This window comes from Acromyrmex echinatior, chromosome 3 (assembly GCF_024713525.1).
Source record: "Acromyrmex echinatior isolate Ae372 chromosome 3, ASM2471352v2, whole genome shotgun sequence".
Classification (NCBI taxonomy): Eukaryota; Metazoa; Arthropoda; class Insecta; order Hymenoptera; family Formicidae; genus Acromyrmex; species Acromyrmex echinatior.
In genome coordinates this window covers 14,183,053-14,207,992 of record NC_141854.1, presented here as the reverse complement: position 1 = coordinate 14,207,992, position 24,940 = coordinate 14,183,053, and the positions used below count along the sequence as shown (strand labels likewise).

Below are 24,940 nucleotides of genomic sequence, written 5' to 3'. Positions count from 1 at the left end.
ATGTTTTAATGGATATCAAAACTTTTTAAAAAATTGCATTTCTATCACATTTATGAGTTAAAACATATATTTGTTTATTATTGCATATGTAGTAAAACATATGTAATAATACAATGTAGATTATCTGCATTGATTTGGTAAATGTTTGATTTGGCAAAAATATAGAATACGGAAACAACAGCAGCTTGCACGTTTATTTAATGAGAATGACAGGAACGTTTGAGCTTTTGTATGTGCATTTATATTATAAATAAAACACAGTTTTATATCCAGACCTCCAAACTAACAAGAGAAATGCGTTTATATCTTTTCTTTACATTTGCACAATCCGGATTTCGAATTTAAATTGGAATTCAATAAAACTGTTTACATCAGAGACTATATTAAATACGTGCTGAAAATAGTTTGTATATTTCGCAAATTTGCAGTACTAAAAACAATATTCAATCTAGCTCTCTCTCTCTCTCTCTCTCTCTCTCTCTCTCTCTCTCTCTCTCACACTTTCTTTTTTTCTTTTCTTATTTTTATATAGTAATACTTTTGTAGTAATTAATTCTTTTCTTGTGTTTTATATGCAGTTACTGTAAAATATGTTTAGAATATTTTTATAAGAATAACAAATAATTGTATAAAATGAAAACTAATAAAATATAAAATTATTAAATAAATAAAAGAAGAAGGGAGAAAGAAAAAAAAGTAACTAGGAAAATTTAATTGGCTTATATTGAAAACGTTAATAAAAATAGCGATATACAAACGATAAGACGTTGGAAAACTTTTTTTAAAATATTGAATAATATAAATTCTATAATTATTTGCTTTAATAGTTAATAAAAGTTGATCGTAGTCATTTGCAATTGTTAATGCAACAATTAATTAGAATGTACTATTGAAATATTATGCTTGCAATTAATTTATTCTGTGTTTCAATAAAAGAGAAAACAAATACTTTACTGTTGTTTGCAATTTCTAATGTGAATATTATTAGAATATTATTAAAGTATTATACTCGTTTTTCTTATTTATTCTGTTTCAACAAAAGATAAATACTTTACATGACAAAATCTACAAGTAAATTAATTTCATATAAGATTAGTAGAATTCTTATTAGACTTAAAAAAAATGTGCATTCACAAACCTGAGATATAATTAGAAATTAAATTTGCTTCTCTATTACAAAGCAGTATTCAATATATACATTTGTCTAGTTCCTTGACTTTATAAAACCCGATAAAGAAAATTTTCAATAACTCTTATGGAGTAATAAATGCATCTTAGACGTTCTGATGAAAATGAGAAAAAAACAAATATATACTTCTTACTTATTGAAGATAATTATTAACTACTCTGACATTGGTTAACTCTTATATTTGACAAAGTTTCTTCTATTTAATTAATGAAAATAAAAAATAATTGATTACAGTTGTTGCTTTTTTAATGTTTTTAAGGAAATTAATGTAATTTACGATTAAACTATCACCGATGCCTCGAAATGCGCTGCAATCGCTCTCACAGGATTTCCTTATCTTTGTTTTTTCTTTCATTTGTTCTTTTGCCGTTCGTTTGCCTTGTTGACGTGCGATATTGGTAATATCGGCTTCGGGCACGCTATCATCATCAGCGGCAGCTGCAGCAACGCCTCAGCTCTTGACACCTTCAAGGCGAGTCTTCGCCGAGAGGGCACCTATCTGGACGGTGAAAATCATCATCCCCAACCAGCACGACGATTTATTAGGTGTCAAGTGAAAGTATTACGAACGAAGCAGGATAAAAGGTTACGCCATGCCGGCAGGTACTGGCGCTTCGTACAGGTCCTTAGGCGACCTGGGCGAAGACGTTTACAAAAGCACGACCATCGTGGACCAGACACAGACTACCGGCCAGAGTGTTCTCGAATCCGTGAAGAAGGCGTTTAGCTTCACCTCACCGAAGACTGACATGCGAAAAAAGGACCCGCTGATCGAGGATCGTCGCGAAAGTGTCTCGATCGTCCCAAGGTAATGCTTTAAAAGACATTTTCCGAGTACGGGATCGACAGATAGAGGTACAGTCGCGGATACATCGTTTTACTGTTTCTCGACCTCTAAACCTTTTCGTCTCTCTTTCAAGTATTGATAATTCATTACGACATTTTTATTGCGGTTATGGTATATATTATACGTTAACCCAAACACTCTACTTGTTGCTTGGTTGTGTTTGATGCTGTTTTTACATATTTATCTATATGTAAACTTTATAAGGAATATATATAATTCCATGATTTACAAGTACTTTTAAAACAGAAAGTTGAGCACTTCTAATTCTTTAAATAAAAATGAAAGATATAATTTTTAATATTTTATATATCTACACTTCGTGAAATAAAAACTAATTTATGAATTTAACATATTTGCTTGAATTGTTTTATTATATCATTAACCTTTACAATTAGTCTGATAAAATATAATTTTTACTATAATTAATAATTAATTTATAACGTTTAATGGATTATATTAGATATTATGAAACAAATTAAATGTTATTTATAAAAAATAAAAACTTAGAACTAGAAACATACCAAATATTATAAGCAACTTCCCATTAAATAAAAAAAGATTGCAGTATAATTATCAGTAATTCTTTATTTAATATTGTTCTATTATAAATTGTGAATTGCGTAAAATTTATTATGTTAATTTTTATTAAAAAGTTACATTTTTTTATATTGTATTATAGCTAATCTATTTCTAATATCTATCGAAAAGACATTATAATTTTATGAAAAATACATCATAAATATTTAAAAACTGTTTTAAACAATGTACAAAAGATTTATCTAGTTCACGCTAATGTACAATAAACACTGTAATACTGAGCTCAAAGACAAAACTGATGCAATAAGCAACTTAACAGTTAGTGCGAAGTCGTTAAAGAGTTTGTGAGCGACGAGCATTTCGAGGTCGAAGACATCGAAGCATGAGTTATAGTGCTTTTATTGTTAACTATTATTGAACAAATTTCATAAGATCGATCGTAGTTTTATTGAGAGTAGAGTTTTATAACTTTGGTTGCATGGTTCTATAGGCGAGCTGAAAACATGTTTGTTATAATAGATTCCAAATACAAAAAGAGATGTATCAAAAATATATATAAATTAAATTATTGAGTAACACATGTGGATGCTTTAACAAAAGTAATAATATTTTACAAAATACTACATATACTCTACGCAATAAAAAGTAAGATATATAGTGCGACAATTCTAATAAAAATAAAGACATCTTAAAGATTTTTAAAATTTCATGAATAAAAAATAATATCAAATTACAATTTTACGATGACTTCAACGTATATGTCTTCTATAAATGTGCAAAATGTAGCTTATTCGAATCGTTATTCACTTGAAAAATAAGGTCATATTATTTCCATTATTCCAGAACATTAACTTTCTGAAATAGGACCTACAGTTTTACCTCAAGATGATTTCCTACTTCTACTTTCACAATTGTAATCTTTTGAGACATATAATCTTACACACATAAAAGTAATATATATTTCAAAAATGTACCTTTATAATAATTTTATTCTTTTATTCCTATATATTTTTCAAGGTTTATTCTTTAATACGTTTACACATCCTCTATGATATTTGGATATTCTTGCAGTTATATTTAATAAAGTAACATGTTTGTTTTTAATAAACAATTTTTTATAAAAGCACTGTAGAAATTTATAACAAAATAATCGCCTTTAGCAATAAAAGCATCAACCGCGTCGGAAAATAATCGCAAAAAATATTCTTGAACAAAAAAGCAGAAAATATTATTCATCAATGTCATGTAGCTATACTAGCGCTTGCAATCTATCTTTAATATTATTAACATTGATTTTTGCTTTGATAATGCCTAAAAGGTACTCATTGTCAGTGCACATCTGTCAAAATTAAACATCTTTGAAAGCTAAATTAACTATGGTGTAATTTGGGATATGATAGAAGGACTTCTATAACTTTTGCGTGCATGCTATATATTGCCCGGCAGCTTTAGCGACGTCTATTATAATTATATATAATTTTTCTTTTCTATAGTCAATGATTATGCAAACAGTGCACATCTCAAATACACATCTCATACATCTCAAAATTTTCTAGTAAAGAACGCTTAAAAATCTAGAGATATTTGCGAAAAACTTAGTTGAACCGAAGAAAAAAAAATTAAATACTAGAAATGATTTTGTAAAACACTGTAAAATATTTTACTTAAAGTATATACCTGTATATTTATTTGATGTAAACAAGTCAGACAAACCGATACCTCGTTCTTGCACTTTTAAATTAGTAGATTAGTAAGTACGGACAAACTTCAGGATCGGACATTAATGGTGCAGTTAATCAACTCATGTAAAAAACAAGAAAACCAAAGGTAAGTAACGTCTATAGAAGAAATTCAGTTCCCTCACGCTTTGAGCTTCGCACGCATACACCAGCTTCTCGCATCTTTTTATCTACGCGTGAGTGCAATCACTGTAATCATCGCTTGGTTTATTGTTATACTGTTGTTATCACTCTTTCTGTTACATGCACGCGAGTGGCCATCTTCCTTTGTCCTTGCAACGCTCGAGTTGTGACCGTCCGTATCGCTTCGCGGCGCGCGACGGAAACGCGTATGTTGCGGAACTGGCTTCTCTTGTCGTCAAATGACCATGGAAGTTTGTAATTATTTGAGTTAATTTTAAAAATCCAACAATTATAAATTGGTGTTATCATCTTTACAATAGAATTTTGTCTTCAAACTTTAACTTCGTATTCTTATCATATATTTAGATTGTAATTGTCTAATTCTTACACGATTAAGTTATTTAAAAATTTTGTAGTATAATATTATTATTGTTATTTTAAAAAATGTATTTTTATGTATATTTTTTTATATTCATTTTATTTATCTGGACAATTTAATTTATATATATTCATTTATATATATTCAATAAAATATTTTTATAAACAACTTAAATGCAAAGATACAAAATATTAGTTACTTAATACATAATTATATCTTAGATATATTATGTCATAAAAATAAAAAACAATAACATATAGATATGCATAACACATATATTGAAATATTTTTAAAAATTCAGTGTGAAATATTGAAATATTATATTAAGAGAAAATATTATAGGTATTATTTATTAATCGTGGTTATTAATTTTGATTTAATTGAAATGACATCCTTTAATCTAAAGTTTATAACCCAACTTCTTTTAAAATTTTTATTTATTCAAATACGCATTCGAGCATAAAATTACTCGGCCCGGTTTAATTGCCCGTAGAAAATGATAATTTTAAATGGTAATTTTACATTCAAATTGGTAGTGTGTTAAATACCGGAAATTATACCATTGTAGAACAAAGAGAAGCTGGTTTTAACGACCAAAATAGAATGCTGGTCAAAGTAACTTCCTGCAAATTGCTACAAATATAACTATATTGTTGTTTGCTTATTGTCAATAGTTTTCTTACGTTGTAAAATATTTATATGTAATGGGATTAGAGGCGTGACTTGCCGCTAGGGCTAGGGCGTGTGTGATTATTCGCCGCCATTTTGTTCTAGGGAGAAAAACAGGATGCCGACAGCAGCCACTGCCGAGGAATCTGCTCTATTGGGGTAAGTTTTGGTAAGAGAGAAAAATTGAGACTGTCGCGTTATTAGTATTATTATTCAAATCCCTCTTAACGCGTATCGCAACCGTAGCTGCAATTTATGCTGATGCGTAGATACATAGTTGCGTAGTAGGGCTGACAGGATAGTAGATAGATTACATTAGCCGACGCAATGAGAGTATAAACGACACTTTTATATTACTTTGATCATATTTATCTATTCTGAGTTTTATTCTAACTGCACAAAATTTGACTTATTTAACACGAAACAAGAAGAAGTGATAAAAAGAATTATTATATTAACATACCATTTAGTGTGATAAATATTTTTTAATTATAACATAATTTTAAAAAAAGATATGATAAATATTCTAATAGAGAAACTAACTCAAACATATATTCATCTACTTCTTATCCAAAATAAACATACGAAATCTGATTTGATGATTATTTGCGAAAAGATGATTTAGAACATACAATACAATATATACAATATGTGTTTTGAAATATTACAATGACTCAATATAGCAATGGAACGTCATTGCGGATAGAATTCATTTCGTTAGAATTTTTCAACTGCCATGGACAATTGACATTGATCTCAATGTGCGCAACGCTGACCACATCATATTATTAAAAGCATTATGTACGCGCGTTTTAGTAGCACAACTGCGTTATAATTTGTAAAGGTCATCAGCAAACATACATATGAGAATTACAATTGATTAAACTGTATATACATATATGTATAAGTAATTGTAAAAGCACAACAATTGAAGATGGCTTTTAGATTTTACCATGAAAATTGAACTGGACGTTACATAGAAGAAACGTCACGATACATTATCTTAAGCTGGCAAGAAACAAAGCCGCAGAATAATGTGTGACGTAGTAATCATATATTGTTCTTCTATTATGCGATATTGGTTTAACAGCGTGATTTAATGTGACATCCAGCTGCTATTTAGAGCGGTGACCTATATTGAAGTTTAGCAATAAAGTTTAATTATTTAAGGCAGTTTAATGGAAGTTTCTAAACTTTCGACGCTTAAGCTATTAATTGAACTACTTCATAATTCTTATAAAATCGTGTCACTCTTGATGGCTTCCTGATTTGAATGTAAATGTAAAGTTGAGATCAAGTTTCGCTCTCGGTTATATAGGATTAATTTTGACAATGTTTCTTTAAATTATGAATCGCGTACTTGTTTCGTCACAATAGAACTTGACAAGAAGTTATTACTTTACAAATTAAACCAAGTTTTCTTTCTGAGGTTCTAGCTTCTACTCATTTATATTCTTATTGAAGAAGTGAAAAAGCTAATGGAGTTAACGCTATTAAATAATAATAATCGTTTCACACATACAGTCTTAAAATATTATAATATCAAATAGAAAATTTATAATTTTTAACAATCTATTAGATATAATAGAAATAAAACAAACTACAGAACGGTCAACAACACGTGACACTTCCGTTACATAATTGCTTCGAACAATTAACGTAGGCGGAATTAGCCAATCACAGAACTCAACAAGACAGTAAATGTGAGTCTTGGCTAATGCATTCCATTATCGCTAATTACATTTCTACACGTCGGCATATATAATCAAAGCGTTTTTTCATAGCGTTTTTTATCATTTAAAACATATATATAAAAGATACTCAACCGATATCTAAACATTAACTTAAACTGAAAGAAAAATATGTTTAATATTTATAAAATCTGCATTATTATATAAATTGTGGTTATAAATTGTAATTCAGCTATGATAATTGCAGTTTCTTTTCTCAGTGTATAAATATATAATAATAAAAATGTTTTAAGAAAAAGAATTAATATACATAGAAATATTAAGTGACAAACTTAAATAAATATTGCTGTTCCTTTTATTCAAATGTATTTCTTCTTCGAATTTATTTTAATGTGCATTTAATTTTGAACACAAGTTTAAGTTTTAATTTTCTATTTTACATTACTATAAGATGCTTATATAAATCAATAATGCTAATTATAATGTTATAACGCAAATGATAACGTTGATGCTAATATTTACAATTATAGGAAAGTCTTATTTGAAGATGTGTCAATGTATTAAATGAACAAATTGTAGGAAGTTTAGTAGCATGTAACATTCCACGTAATAGCCAGCTTAGAAGCTCTCTGAGGTTAACGACGTAATTCTACTCCGTCGATTTCTCCTCTTTCATATTAGTCTTCGAGCAAAGACGCTCTATATTTTGGGAGAAAGCCATATGCTTTTCTCAGGTTCTCATAACAAAGTAATTAATATTAATTAAGATTAATTAAGATCATGATACGGCTCTATTGTTCGGTGAACATGTGCATGTCGCTTCAAAAACAATCATTCTTAAAGGTTTACGTGTCCCATCTATTTTAATCTTGAGTGCGCAAACAAGACACTATTAGAAAAACAAAAGCGAGAATACCTTTAGTTGATATGGCCTGTTTAAATCTTTTCGAATACAATATGTATGCGTGTACGTGGATTTTATTTTAAAAATGTATAACTTTTTTTGTTAAATAGTTAAATTTAAAAATAATGTTACATATAAATGTGTTATCTAACAAAATAATACTTTATGATATAAATTTAGTTTTATTATAAATTTAACAAATCAAAGAAAAATTAATTTTTTTTATTTACTATATAATTAAAACAATCTGTCAAAAAGCTCGATACGTATAGCTCTGATCAATTCCATATGAATTTTTTTAAATATAAAAAAATTCTTTTTTATTCTACTTTTAAACTTCAATATGTTTTTATTAATCAAAATATATATATGTATTACAAGTCTTATTTTTTACATTTCTGGTTATGTTAATTCGAACATTCTCACTAATATGTATAACCTTAATAAATTTTATATTATAATAATATTATTAAAAATATTTTTATAAAAATTGTCCCATATCGTTCATAATGATTACTGATAACAATATTTACATATGAAATGAGCGTAAAAAAGTTTTAAAAGAAAATATACATGGAAAAAACAAAAAACCTACTTATAATTAAATATAATTCATTTTGCACAATTTTTTCTCTTGCACAAACCAATTTCACAATTTACAAGTTCCATCTTATGTAGACATAAGATGAAGCGTATAAATTTCTCTTTAATAGGTCACTGCTTTTTTACGTCATGAAGAAAGCTGACAAATATCGATCGAGGCATAATCTGAGTCACTGATAAAATTCTTTGTTAATTTAGTAGAAAGTCTTTGTTAATTACCACGTTTTTTTCAACATTAATTTTGTTTATCTATTACTGAAAATTAGTTTCCACTTATTCAACATTTGTATTATTACTCAAGACAATAATAAATTATTCTAAACAGAAGATCGAAATGTTACAATTCCTTGTGATATGGCCGCATACGTCGTACATGTCAGTATTTGCTCTACTTTCGCTAGAAATTCACTCAACATAACTTGGCATTATGCCAGTTCCATTTCGATCCTTTGGTATTAAGTTTAAAAGCTTTACTTTCTAAATATGACATATCAAAAAATTGACATTCCAGTGCTCCTCAAGTTTTTATTTTTTTATTCTAAGCTTTTAATACAAATTATCTTAATATACACATATACACATATTTACATAGATATATAGAGATAGATAGAAATTAAATGGCAACATTTTATATATGAGACTGAAGATCAAAGGTAAATAGATCAAATTTTTTATTACAAATAATGCATGGAATGAATAATTAATGTGATTCAGCTGAAGCAATAACATGTAGAAGTTTGTAAATTATTTATATAGATATGTAACAATCTAAAATACTACCTGTATACATATACATATATGTATATAAGTATTATATGTACTAAAGTACTTGTTATTGTGGATTGCGAAGAGTGATTTTTAATTAAACGTACGAATGTTATTAATAATAGTTAGTTCATTTCTTGCTAGACGTTTGTCTAGCTGAAATAGTGTTTAAATACGATTCTGTTTATAGCGTGTTCTGCATTATGCTTGTGTTTGCGGTAAATAGAGATTTATTTGCTTGCCTTGGCTCACAACGGATCAGTATAGTGGAAGACAGTAAGTTGATCTTTATCATGAGGTTTCGTCTTACAACAGGCAATTGCAATCAGAAAAAATCCATCTGCGTACTTCGGTCAATCGATCGATAAAAAGGGTAACGGGATATCAAATAGCGACATATCTAGTGCTGTTCCATGACGTTATTCGGCTATAGATTGTAGTTGATTCATCATTTTTAATAATATTGCCGTTATTTGTTATTTATTACAAATTTTAATCAAGATTTATTTTTAACTTTGCCAAGCAAATGTGTATGTGTGTGTGTGTGTATGTATAATTTTAAATTAATTAAGTAATTATAAAAATTTATTTTAATTGAATAAAAATTGTTATAAAATTTTTTTTAACTATGTTTAAAAAAACATTAGACAGAAAACAAACTTTTAGTGAATATAAAAAAAATTTAGAATTTGCAAAGATCCTTATAATATTAAAAACTAAATAAATTAGTCACACATTTTTTAAACGTAACCTTGGTAACAAATGTACAGAAATAGTTCAAATGTTTTAAATAATAGTTCAACACACTAAGTTTATTCTTTATTGAAGAATTCTTTGCTCTAGTGCACACGATGTAATGAACTGAAGTGAAACAATTTATATTTGTTCTGTTTCAACTTATTGCATCAGCACGCATCAGTTCAGAGAGTTCATCAATAAAGAACAGACTTGACTACGTTCGATTTGGGCGATCGCGCGCGATAAGCTTTATTTTATCTTCCTTCCGTATGTGATAAGTTATAAAGATATAAAGTTTAAGATCCAAACGCAGTCACTCTTTCAATAAGAAGAAATATAACTGACCATTATGTAGAAGTAAGTAAAGTAAAATGTGAAAAAAAGATGATAAAAGATAATAATTTAAAATTATAATAAATTAAAATGAAAAAATCCAATTGTGCGTATATCAATTTTCATTTTTTATATCACTTTAAAATTTATATCCAATTTCATTTTGTCAGCAGCTTTATATTTGATAAGTTATTGTATATTCTTTGATTCGCATTTTACGTTTGCTTCGATACTTCACGATTAATTTAAAATGTGATTTTTTTTTATGTTTTAAAATCTTAAAATCTTAAAAACAAAATCCAACTTTCAGAGATTTCATTGCTCTTTTTCCATTTCGGTGGATGCTTTCAACGAGCCAGTCGAATATTCAATCATTCAACGTGAGCTATTCCTAGAAACCCGAAAGTAGGATTTTAGTTTAAACCAGGATCAGCCAGTCCTTTGTCCCGCAAATTCTGTAGATATATGGTACAACTTCTCAGTTCGAGATATGTGCTTTTGTTCGACATTTTCTATGATAAAAATGATTTATTCCTCCTATAGATTATTAATATTGTTGAAATTTCCACAGCTAATATAATAATTTTTTTATATATTATAAATAAATAAATCTCTTTTACGAATTAAAATGTAAATCTTTCTCAAAGTCTCTAGCATGTTAAGTTTATCATTTACAAATTTTCAAAGTAAAATTGCGTTTTTGAGAAATTTTAACTTTTATTTTTCCCTTTTTTTTTCATTTTTCTTAAAAAACATTTTTCATTTACAGATACGAATTCAGGACATAAAAAATTATTAAAAAAGTTATCAAAAACTCCTACTTTGATAAAAGTTACTTGTCTAAAATTTTTTTTGTCCATCAATGTATAACAAAAAAATGTTTCTATTGTTTTAAATTTTCTGCTAACTTAAAATTAATTTATAGTACAATGTCTCATTTAACTATCATTATAATTCTGATAACTTATAACATATAATGCAATTTTTTATTTTGTACAAATAATAAGAAATACCTTTTTTAACTTTAATCCAATGAAATTTTTATTAAAAAATGATAAAACACATGTAGTGTTTTTCGTAAAATTTATACATGATTTAATTAAATTTAATTATACAATACATTCTAATTAGATATATGTGTGTGTGTGTGTGTGTGTGTGTGTGTGTGTGTGTGTGTGTGTGTATTTTTGATACATAATAGTGCATAATACGACTTTCCGAAAGTCATGATTTATTTATAATAAACATAAAAAATGAAATCTTCGTATTTCATTGAATTTTTTTGTTTTATTATTTTAAATATATAATTAATAATTATTATTATTAGTAAATATTATTATACATATATATTTTTTATTCAATACAAACTCAATTACCATCTCAATCAATGTGTTAATATAATAAACTATAATAACATAACATTTTTTTTAGAAATTATTGAAAACTGCGTTACTTTGTTCGATATATAAACTTTGTAAGAAAACACTTTTTTCTATATTGTATAACATTTTGTACAAACACAAATAGCATCATTTGATACATTCATATAATTATTGCTCGACTATATAGTTTACTGAAATAAATTTTTATTAAAAGGGTTCTAACTTTACACACTATTATTATATTAATAATAATATTAATAATATTAATTACATTAAAATACATAGCAATAAAGGCATTATGCTTTAATTATACGATAGAATAGGAAGAAGAACAGGGTCAGACTTAACTCTGACCGGAAACAGTTGAGTGACGTGCCGGAGATACGGGAAACCTCTCATGCAGGCAAATTAACTGTACTTGGAAATTCAAACGGCATCTGATGATTGGCGAATCTCTATGCCGTTGTGATAACTCGTTATATAAGCATTACTATTATTTAACTCTGTATGCATTATTATTATACAACATGGAATAAAATTATTCAGTGAACTTTGTTAGAAATGAGAAACTGAAGTTTCCTATCTGTTTTCACCGAGAGCGTTTTTATTAATTAAAATAAATTATAAAATATATACAATGACAAAATTAATTAATAGGTAAATAACAACAGAAAGCGCATAGTTTCGGAGCTTATAATTAAAATGTCAAGCGCTTTTATAAACTTCTAGAATATAAAAAAATTTCTTCTCTCGCCAGTAAATATTTTAATAGTTTGATTTAATATTTATCGATTCTATCAAAAAGTTTCTTTCAACGCACATTTTTACATTTAAACTATTTATAAACTAACTTAAGAGTAAATGAAACGCCACATTGATATATTAAAAATTTCTTAAACATCTTTCGCAAATAGAATTTTAAATTTACAAATTCCTGACTGTAATATAGAAAATATTTAAAAAATATTATTTTACTAATTGTAGGACGTATTTGTGATATATGTGGAAATGTGATAATATATCTTCTTGTCAGCAAAGAGTGATAAAATTAGAACCCTCTCATAAGTATGATAAAGAATGTGACTTCATGACATATAAAGCAAAGTAACTCATAAACACAATAATTCATATTGCAGTTGTAAGTCGAGGAAAAAAGCAACATGAAAAGAAAGAATAGAATCCTGATTTTAAAAATAAAGAACAAAATGTCAGTTGCTTTAAAAATAATAGCAATACTTTCTGGTAGATAAGAACTGTAATGATTTACCATACAATGGAAAAACCAACTATTTTTTTTCAACTTTTATTTGAAGTAAACAAAAAATATATTTTAAAAATATATATTAATAACTTAACTAAATAATAAATATTATGTAACTTTTAAACTGCCGGGAAAGCCACTTTTGTGACTCTTGAGTGTGAATTAAAATACCATTACTTTTTATGGCATTTTAAATACTAATTGTATTAACCCTCGGAGACAGCGGACATTATACTACTCGCATGGCAGACGCAGGATCAAAAGTGATCCAAGAATGAAATTGTTTTAAAACATTTGAAAAGCAGTTTTTTATTATAATATGTAGTAAATTATTTCAAATATATAGAAGAAGAAATAAAAACACATAGTTATCATAGAAACAAACATATCCATTTATTCTATTTTTTCATAGTTGAAAAAAATAAACAACTAATTCGCGGGTCTCGCGAGACCCTGCGTCCGCCGGTGAAAGGTTAAATATATATGTGTGTATGTTATCCAAAATATATAAAAATATACAATTATTGAAAAATATCCAAGAAAATAAAAAAAATATATAAAAAGTTATAAAACAAGAAAAAATAAAAAAATACATTTTAAAAACTAAAAAAAGAAAAGTCAAAAAGAATTACAAACTTCCTACGTTCATATCGTTAGCTCTGAGTAATACTAAAGAAAAATTATCTGCATGAGTCTATATATTTATATTCATTTATATTGTCAATATTACATTTAAGGCTCGAGATTTCATAAATCCATGTTCAGAATTGGAATCAGCAAAAACTCCTAAATACACTATTTTTGAGAAAATAAAAATTTTTTTTATTTGATCGTTGCTTGATAGGAAAGCCACTTTTGTGACTCTGCGCAAATTTCGATATTCTACGCCATGTATATGTTATTTAAATAAAAAAAATTTCGGAAAAAAAATAATTATTTTAATGAAAAAATGCCGGCAGCCTGAAGATTAATAAGAAGAAACTTTATTCGTATAATATTTAAGAAAATTAACATTAAAGAAGATGAGTAAAAGAAAATGTGGAAAAAGGTTACCTTTTTTTAATATTGTTAAACATAGCGTTAAAAAATTTAAAAGGTTTACATATTTTAATAATAATTAGCTCTTATAATAAAATATAATTGCAAACATTTTTACTTTAAACATGTATACACAAAGTAACTTTTTGTTTCAAGAGTCTTAAACTATGTAATATTTCGTGATTAAATGTCGCGTCAAACAAAATTAATTTTGTTCCGAAATAACTAGGGGGAGAATATTATATTCTTCTCTCAAGTAAAAATTTATTTATAATATTTATAGGTCTAAAGTATAACAAAATTTGTTAATAATCCTACACGTTGTTCACTTTTGTAACATTTAAAACTTAATTTTAAAGAAATTCGTCTCATATACTTTTAAACTTAAATGTTTCTTCTAAACTAAATCATAGCATACTTTTCGTCATAAGGCGAACAGTTTGAAGAATTAGTAAATAAATATTCATACGGAAAAATATTAGGTGTTGGAATTAATTCGTAGCGTTTTTAATGAAAGAATGTTATTTATTTCACATGAGCATTAAAAAATACATTAATGAAAGTACTTCCCATCACTTGTAAAACGCTACGAATTAATTCCAACACCTAATATTATAAAGCACTAAAATTATATAAAAGGCTCTTTTTTATTAGTGTTATTTTACTTTATACATACTGTTAATAGTTTTAATCTACTGTTATACTTTCAATCGTAATTTTTTCTGCTTCTTCTTCTGATGTTTATATTTATTTAAAATATCTTTAAAAATTATCTATAAGATTACATTTAACGCAGTATTAAGCACAACTTTATTTTTCATTCGCGAAATAGCTTTCTGATTTTCAAGTGGTACATTGATTTAATTTAGGCTGTCTAAAGAAATACAAAAGAGAACATCCAATTCCGTAAATGAAAAAAAAAGTTTCTTTGCAATGTTCAATGTTTATAAACCAACGAAATACAATGAGGAAGAGCAGTACGTATTCATATTTTTAGTGTATTTTTATTTATGTAGACTAAAAAAATATAACCTCGATCAAATTTTATTTATCCGTCCATATATATATATATATATATGTATATATGTATATATATATATATCCCTTATATCTAACAAACTCTATTTCGACAGATTTGTAATCAGCATTATGTTTCTACTTACTGTCCAAATGTTTTTCTAAAGAACAATGTTCCTTCTGTCAAAGTATTCGATGTAGCAAAAAAATTAAAAAAAAATAATGGTTGATATTGAATAATGTTGAGATATTGTGATTTGTGATTATTTATCTCAAAATAGAGCTTGACACAATTTGTATTCTATTCTTCTCTATCTTCTTCATAGATTTTCCAATTTATGACTTTTGCATAGATTAAATTGAAACATAGTGCTATATCGGAAGGTTAATTAACGTATAAGAAAACTTTCTATTATGGTAACGGATTGCTTATACATATTTTAAGCCTTATTATACTTACAATGATTCTTATCGCAATTTTTGATGTGTTACGAATTAAGATTTAATATCTAATCGATAAGTAAAATATAAACTATTAATGCTAAAAAAATATCGAAGATTGGCTATTTGAGTACATTTGTTTAATCTTTTCGGGTTATTTAAAATAAAAGGAATTACAGGTTTATATAGAAACATTTAATTTTTATTATTATTTCAATAATTTTAGACTTTCTATATATTTCTGTTTTATACTTCGTTTATTCTGAAATGTTATATTATGCATTGATCGCATTGTTTTAAAGTAAAATCGACTTTATGGAAACTATCATAATATCGTTCATCATTCTAATAATTGCAAGTCAATTCAAATCGAAATCTCTGTCAAAAGAGAGCTCCGAAGAGCTTTCTAATCGATTTCATGGTGCATTTGTGATGACACGTTCGCTTTTATCGATCACCAACGCCAGTCATTGCGACGCCGTCTGTGAAACGCATCGTAAATCCATAGAAGCAATTTCTTTACTTTATAATTATTCGTGAAAACAAGCAAATATCCTGTTATTTTATACTTTGTATTAAAAAGTAAAATATAAAATAAAAGAAAAACATAATTTCTTTATATTGTATTTTAACAAAAAATTATATAAAATATTATACAAATATATTATTAACTTACAGAATATTTTAATTATTGTATGTTATTATTTATATATATATATATATATATATACAATTTCTTATGATGATTAATTTTAGTAATTACATAATTAAAATATCCTGTAATCTATAAATATTTACATAGCTTTTCGTTTAACATATATGATTAAGACATAATACAAAGAATAAAAGAAAATTGTGTTTTTCTTCTATTTTACTTGTGATGTATGTACATATATATATAAACATTTCTTTAAGATCTTCTTTTAATTGTTTTTTTTTTCGCTCTTATAATATAAATAAATTAAAATCTTAGCATTGAGTGATGAAGCTGATGTTATGATAAATTGCAACGCAATAATAACTCAGAAAATAATTTAACTACGGTATCAGTTCAAGTGCCATTGTACGAAAATACACGCGTTCTATCTCATAGGCAGCGATTAAGTAAGGAATTTAATAACGCGCGCGAATGTTGCGGCGGGTCGCGCATGTTCAGATCGGCACGTGGAGAAGCGACGCGTAAAAACGCACTCCTACACTTTGGATAAATGACGTAATATATTATGCCGCGCTTACACTGATTATATAGAACAAAGGAATTTCGGTTAATAGTCCGGAAACATCGAACTTTTAACAACTCAAGAAAGTAAAAGATTGCATTCCTTGTGGGATCGCACGGCAATATTTTCAATGACGTTTCTCTTAAAAATTACCTGTCTTTCTAACGTACGTATGTGCGCATGACCGTGTGAAAAGGTCAAACAAGGTTCCTGACATTTTACATTCGTTCTACTGAAATTGGGTTGGCGCCATGAATCCTCTGGGACCGAAATAGGTCTTTCGAGCATTAAGCGAATTCACGACTAATTGGACGTCAATGTAACTCTTCAGGCGATTAAAGTGGTTGCTGCTATTATATGTTTAGAATAATATAGAGATATTGCTTAGCCCGAACTAAATCTAAACATTTACGAACGAAAATTTTCGTACGAACTTTAAGCTGACATTCACAATGTTACATATAATTTATATTTTATTGATTATTAATATATTATCACAACTTATATTATATATTGTATTATTGAATTATATTAAAAAATATTTACATTATTAAAATATTTCTTTTATTAAATAATAAAACAACATAATAAGAACACCATAAAATTTTCGTTCTTGGATAATTATGGAGAGATATTAACTTAAGTAATTATTGTTTTTTTTATTACGCTTAATTAAGCAATATTTGAAAAAAGTTATCATAAAAATATATATAATATGTACATATACGCAAGATGAAGCATATTTTTCGAACAAATCGTTTAACTAAACCTCAATATCATATCACGGTACTGATTAGTTGATAATTATTATCTACTAACCACTATAATAGTTGTAGATCGTATACTGAAATATTTATTATATATTGTCAAGATGATAATTCAAACGTGTAGTGTATAATTTAATGAATATTAATGTTATGAATTCTGTATTATAAAGATCATTATTTCAAAGCCTACTGTTATCGTCAATTTAAAAATAAATTGTATGTATAGCAAGATAATTTCAACTCACACTCGAATCTTTTGAACAGAGATTACTTTTTAATTAGCTTGTCAGCCGAATAAAATGCTTCCTCTAATTTTCCGAGCTGCCGAATCAGAAATAATTAACTTGAAACCAACAAATTCGATTGTCATAATAATCTCTAGTAATCAAAATTCATGACGTATGTATATTGATAAAATGGCTAAAAGCTACTTTTGTAAAAATCTCTTCTTTTGTAAAAATCTTTACTTTAACTGGGCGTGGCATATAGATCGATACGATAAAAAGAATTGCTCAATATCTAGACTAACAAACAGTTTTGACTATTTCACGAGAAAAAGAATCTTTGCATAGTGTTCCGCGAAATAACTGTGCCATTGTTTTCAAGAATTACAATCGATGTGATTTAAATAGCAGCAATCGAGTATTCAAAGCGAAATGAAAATTTAACGAAAAACTTTTTATACTTCATATATTTTACACGATATATTTTTTATCTTTTTTTGTAAATATCTTTTTTTTAAATCTTATATTTCAATCAAAATTAATATTTTTTATATCGTTTTATTACGAAATTATTAAATATATCAAAAAATTAATCTATTTTTAATAAATATGACAAGGATCTTTTGAAATATTTTTTTCTGTATAAGTATAAACATTATTATAAGAAAGAAAGATTAATATCTGAAACGTATCTGTTTCTTCAATGAATAATTTTTGACATCAGAACAAATGATATATTTATCTTTTGTAACTCCTCTCATCCACAAAATTAAAAACCGGGTATTAGTTGAAAGATTACTCAATTAGTTACGTTAGAAATTAACAAAAAAAATATACTATATGTTTTATTTTGTTCTTGTTATTTTTTTCTACAACAACGGATTTATAAATAATATTGTATATTGCGATCTATTATAAAGAACAATAAGAATATTCTGGGTAATAATTTGTATAGACAATATTTGTATGCTATAAGTCATAGAATAATAGTTACTTGTTTACAATTATGTTTTATTAACGAACATCCCATAAATACGTTTATAATATGTTCAAAGAAAAATGCACTTCATATTTTATAAAATTCGAATCATAGTATAATCTATTAATTTATACATTTATTGAAATTATTATTACATTATTATTATTAATAGAAAATCTTCATTTTTTTTGGTCACAAAGTTAATAATTAACTGTCATATTTTCATGCGCAGCACGATGCCGTCCGATAGTATGGATGACATCGAGCTAAAAAACATTCAGTTGCAATTTCCGGCACTGCGATATCTGTCCAGAGATGACAGCTCTGTACGGGAAGAAAGGGTGGAGACCGACAAGGGAAGTTTGCTGGTAGCTGTGCAAGGAAATCGAGTGAAACCAGCTATTCTTACTTATCATGATCTAGGCCTTAACTGTAAGTAATTTATATCTAAAATGTTTTAAATGTAAAACTATACAATATTTCAATCTAATTATTTACTCGTGTTATGAAAATTTTTAATTAATTATTTCTACTTTTATAAAAGATATAAAACATTATATTATAGTATGATTTCTAATACAAATTATTTTTATAGACATCTCGAGCTTCCAGGCATTCTTTAATTACATCGATATGCGTGTTCTACTCGAAAACTTTTGCGTATATCATGTAAACGCACCCGGACAAGAAGAAGGCTCCCCGACACTACCCGAAGAGTGAGTCGACATTATAAATAGTGAATCAAAGAAAAATATAGTTATTAATTAATTTTTTTAAATAAAGTATTGGCACTTTTGACTGTATTAAGATTTGTTAAAGTATTAGTTCTCTTTATCATACTAAAGTTTGTGAAAGAACTAATTAATTAGTAATTAATGAGATACAGATATATATATATATATATATATATATATATATATATCTGTATAAATGATTGAACTCAGAAATATCTATTTATTTAACTACACACACACACACACACACACACACACACACACACACACACACACACAACATATATATATATATATATATATATATACATATGTACATGTGATACGCGCGCACGCGTATGTGTGTGTGTATGTGTGTGTGTGTGTATGCATATATATTTTGTTTCTCAATACATCAAGTCAATTTGCATAAATTAGCGATCTAATTAATTTTCAATCACAATTTCTGTTTAATATATCCCAATGATAGTTTGAGTCTGTTTTCTGTGACTGAATTAGCATACACTTTTGGAATTTAAAGTGAGATAGATATATGTTTAATATTTATCGAATGCGAGAGATAGAGTTCAAGTGCAGTCTAGTGCAAGAATAGAAAACAGAGCACTTTGTTTATAAATTTATAAAATTTGGCGAATCATTAAAAGCCGTATTCTTCGACATATAAACGCTTATATATTACTTACTGTAATATTGCAACTTATGCATTTGTGGGGATTCAAACTTATCGATTGTTACATAATTCTTCTCTGTCTAATCTATCATTTTAGAGAAAAGATATAATCGGTAAAATTAAAACATGCATATTTTTACAAATAATAAAAATTTTTTTGTTACGTTATTGTTACGTTTGTAATTATACAAGTAAAATATTAAACGTATTAATATATAAAATAAGATTATAGAGCCATTTAGAAATAAAATTAAGTTTTACATTAGTTTATTATAAAAGTTACAAAAATTTAAACTATAGCAAATAAATAATTATTCTATAACGTCAATTGAAGGGTCGTAAATCTTAAATAGCTTAATATTGAATTAGAAAATTATTTTAATACTTTTGAAACTTCCACGGTATTTCCTATGAAGAAGTTAAACGTTTCGCGAAATATCTTCGTGTCTGCATCCATTAGCGAACTGTAATGTTTACAAAACGTTAGAATGCTAATGTTTCATAAACAATGCAGTTTGCTTAATCAAAACAAGGAGCAGTCTCATACTGAAGCTGCTTTTCGCATCCTGATGAAGTGAACTGCAAAACATTGGTATTTTAACAATGAGGTTAAACATGAAGATAATTCGCAAAATGCATAACTTCTTTATAGGAAAATGTTTTTTGTTATAATTAATTATGAAAATCTTAAACATTAATTCTGATATTAAAGAAATATTTCTCTCTCTCTTTCTCTCTCTCTCTCTCTCTCTCTCTCTCTTAATTAAATATTAAGTTAAAGAATAATTTTTAAACTGCAATGCAGATTTGCATGTAGAAGTTCTATCAATTGATTTTGTTCGCGTGCCAAATCCACTAAAGACCGTATAAATTTTGATAAATACTAATGTATCGTTTTCGATTCTCTTATCATTTATAATAATATAATATTCATTTGTTTCATAAAACCATGATAACTAATTGATAATAATGTTTCAGTTTTACTTATCCGTCCATGGAAGAGCTGGCCGAACAGCTGCTCTTCGTTCTTGGCCACTTTGGCATAAAATCTGTAATTGGTTTCGGAGTCGGGGCTGGTGCCAATATACTGGCAAGATTTGCACTCGCCCATCCGGAGAAAGTAAATGCATTGTGCCTGATAAACTGCGTATCCACGCAGGCAGGATGGATCGAGTGGGGTTATCAAAAGTTGAATGTACGCCACCTGAGATCGCAGGGCATGACCCAGGGTGTTCTTGACTATTTGATGTGGCATCATTTTGGCAGGGTAAGTACACAACGTTCCAAATTTAAATTTGTAAATGAGATATATGACTCAGCGTGTATTAGATAATAGTTTTGTCTAAAATGTATAAGTATGATTTGGAAAGATATCGCACTGTTGTTATAACAAAGAGAAAATTAACAAAGGGAGTAGATAATTTTTTAATAAATTAATTATAATTTGTTCGAGAAAATTTAATGTATTATCATTAAATATATTCACATTCATAACTATGATTTCTGCAATATTTTCATACAGATACGTAATCATGAATAAAAATATAGATTTTGTATTGAAATATGATTTTGTATTAAAATTTACATTGTAATTTAATCTATTATATATACTTTTATACACATATATCATTATAAAAAATTTTTTTCATCACATTAACTTTTCAACGTCACACTACATGTTTTATAACGGGGACAACATATAAAATTAATAAAAGAGATATAGCATATAAAGTAAAAGACTGAGTTAAACATTTGAATAATAAAATTATTTCATTTTCTAGATAATTAATATAATAAAATTCTTTGCAAAAGTTACGCAAATGTAATGAATTAAATTATAAAGTAACCTTTAATCTATATAATTATTAGAAACACATCACTTTATTCAGAATAGTAATTAAATTATTTAATTATCCTGATAATGCAAACACCTTCTATCTGTCCTCTAACGTCTTTTATGGGAGGTAATCGTATTCTGAACAAGATTAGGTATGCTCTATGAAGCTAATAAACTGTGGGCTTACATGAGGCGCAAAATAATGTCAACCGAGTTAGCGCTCATGCGCGAACGCAAGATGAATTATCGACGACGAAGTTTAAGCTTTCAAAGGTTCGTTAGAACATCTCCATGGAAACTAGGGATTACACTGACAGTTTGCTTTATTATACAACGTAAAGATTATTGCGTTCATCAAAGACGACCTCTAACCTTTGAAGAAACAATATAAAAGTAACAGCAAATATCGATTAAAAAAAATAATGTTCATAACTTATGTATGTAGTAAAAAGATGTTTTATCCATGCTGGAATCTTTCATAAAAGTTTTTTTTATTTTTATAATTTTTGACAAAACAGATAATTGAATTATAATGTAGAATAAAATTTGACATTGATATTATTCATGACATTGATATTAATATACACAGAAATAAAATGCGGTTTATTTTAAGTATATCATGTTATGTAAATTATTCTTTTTACGATATACATATATCATATGTTCAATATATCACTTCGTTATTTTTGTTGAGAAGCGATATAACATAAAGAGATTAAAAAATTACGTGTAAACACGTAACACGATACGTGAAGTTAAAAGTGATTCAAAATTAATGAAATAATATATAAATTGACATATATGTACATATATATTGTACTAATATTTGAGTCATTATGAGATTTTGTTATTTGGAAAAACTAGAAAACATAATTTTCAAACAAAGCTAAATGAATGTCATCGCTATTTCCTAATTTTATATAGTTTCGTTGTTTTTCTTTCCATTTAATAACTAATAGGATTTACGGATGGTTTTGATTGTCAACGAGTTACGAAGAAATCAAATCATAAACACACGATGAGTTTGCTGAGCTTCGAAATTGTGTGATCGACAGATATAATAACCAAGATAGAAGCATAGATTTTTGATGATAAAGTCGCATGCAACTTGCATATATTTTTCTTATTAGTGTAACGAACTTTACATTTTGATTATATTGTATTGTGACAAATTTATGACATAATGTAATTTATTTTATAGAAGCAATATTTAAAATTTATATTGATGTAAATCATATAAATAATCATTTATACAACAGTAAGAAGTAATAATATTTATTACAGTAAGAAGTAATAATAATTATTACAGTACAGCAGTATATAAAGAAATCCTTCTTTTTAAGAAATAAACTGGTTTTTTGTTGAGAATTTTATTATGATTAGAAGGATAATTATTGGTAATAAATACTATTAACTGCTGCTTTTAAATGCTGCATTAAAATTAAAGAAACCATTTTCTACTAAATGTTTACTGATTATACAATTTTATAAATAACAAGATAAATTCAAAGATATCAAGTAATTTTGAAATTAATATATAACATGTAGCATATATATTAAAATTAAATTGATATAATTTTATTCAGGGGACCGAAGAACGGAATCACGATCTGGTTCAAGTATACAAGAACTATTTTGAGCGTCGTGTAAATCCAACGAATCTCGCATTATTTATCGACAGCTATGTTCGTCGCACGGATTTGAATATAACAAGGGAACTGGACCCAACGCGCAAGAAGGAAGGATTGACGCTTAGTGTACCGGTGATGAACATCACGGGTGCTTTAAGTCCTCATGTTGACGATACCGTAACGTTAAATGGACGTTTGGATCCGACAAACAGTTCTTGGATGAAAGTAAGTTTTTTGATTACGTAGTTTTATAAAGCGCGTAATATTAAAATAATCAATATTTTACAATATCTTATATCGTATAAAGTATTATTAGAAATCAGAAGAGAGAGAGAGAAAGAGAGAGGAAAGAAAATAAATTTAATAAAATCATGAATAAATAATTACTTTTCTTTAAAAATAAAAGGCGAAATTCTAAACATATATATTCTAAATATATTTTCTAAGAAATTAAATTACATTAAATTGTGTTTATATATAGTTGCTTATACAATAAGTACTTAATATAATGTATATTACAATGATATCAACCGTTCAATAAAATAAACGTTTCTCTCTTTCTTATTAAATACAGATATAATATATTGTGGAATTATGATTATATATCTCAAAATTTAATAATAAGATTTTCTATGTCAGAGTAAACTTTATTTCAAAAAGTGATTAATTATTTGGTTCTTCTAGATATCGGATTGCGGTATGGTATTGGAAGAACAACCGGGTAAAGTAAGCGAGGCATTCCGATTATTTCTTCAAGGCGAAGGATACGGTAAGTGAGCGTTTCGTGAACCACGTTTCAGAAATTAATCACCATATTACGCAATCAACAATTTTCATTGATCTTTACTGATAACAAATAAACGCGCACGCGTCGTCGAATTTCATAAGAGAGTATTTCGTGATTGCTTGCAAGCGGAAATGTACGATGTCAGTAATTACTGCCAATCATCTAAAATAATTATGTCAGAATGACGATGCTTCGCTAAAAATAAACGTAGGAAATCTATTTTTTTGTAATTAATAACATGCATCTAATAAGGAGCAAAAGAAAAAATTGCGGTTAATCTGTTCGTCAGGTGATTGTAAATAATTATGCACAAGAAAAAGAATAAACTTCAAAGGCTTTGCAAGTGATCACATCATTTTTCGCCTAGGTGTCGAAATAAAAGAGCGAGAAATTTTGATTGCGGTCATTTATAGCATTAAGTTCATTTTACCGACT

General features: G+C 27.0%; 1 protein-coding gene across 7 annotated transcripts in view; it reads left to right on the top strand.

Annotated features, from left to right (window-relative positions):
• LOC105144060 (misexpression suppressor of KSR 2) overlaps positions 1–24,940 on the top strand; it is a 37,042-nt gene that overhangs the window by 4,939 nt on the left and 7,163 nt on the right. For 2 of the 7 annotated variants that reach the window (XM_011052728.2, XM_087404617.1), the window contains exons 2-8: positions 1,622–1,997; positions 5,589–5,642; positions 19,079–19,278; positions 19,442–19,562; positions 21,229–21,517; positions 23,674–23,943; positions 24,403–24,487. In XM_011052728.2, the coding sequence (XP_011051030.2) occupies positions 1,783–1,997; positions 5,589–5,642; positions 19,079–19,278; positions 19,442–19,562; positions 21,229–21,517; positions 23,674–23,943; positions 24,403–24,487 (1,234 nt within the window). In that variant the 5' untranslated portion in view covers positions 1,622–1,782. Of the gene's footprint in view, positions 1–1,621; positions 1,998–4,667; positions 4,687–5,588; positions 5,653–19,078; positions 19,279–19,441; positions 19,563–21,228; positions 21,518–23,673; positions 23,944–24,402; positions 24,488–24,940 lie in introns of those variants that run through there. The other 5 variants (XM_087404621.1, XM_087404618.1, XM_087404620.1 and 2 more) reach the window with 5 other exon arrangements.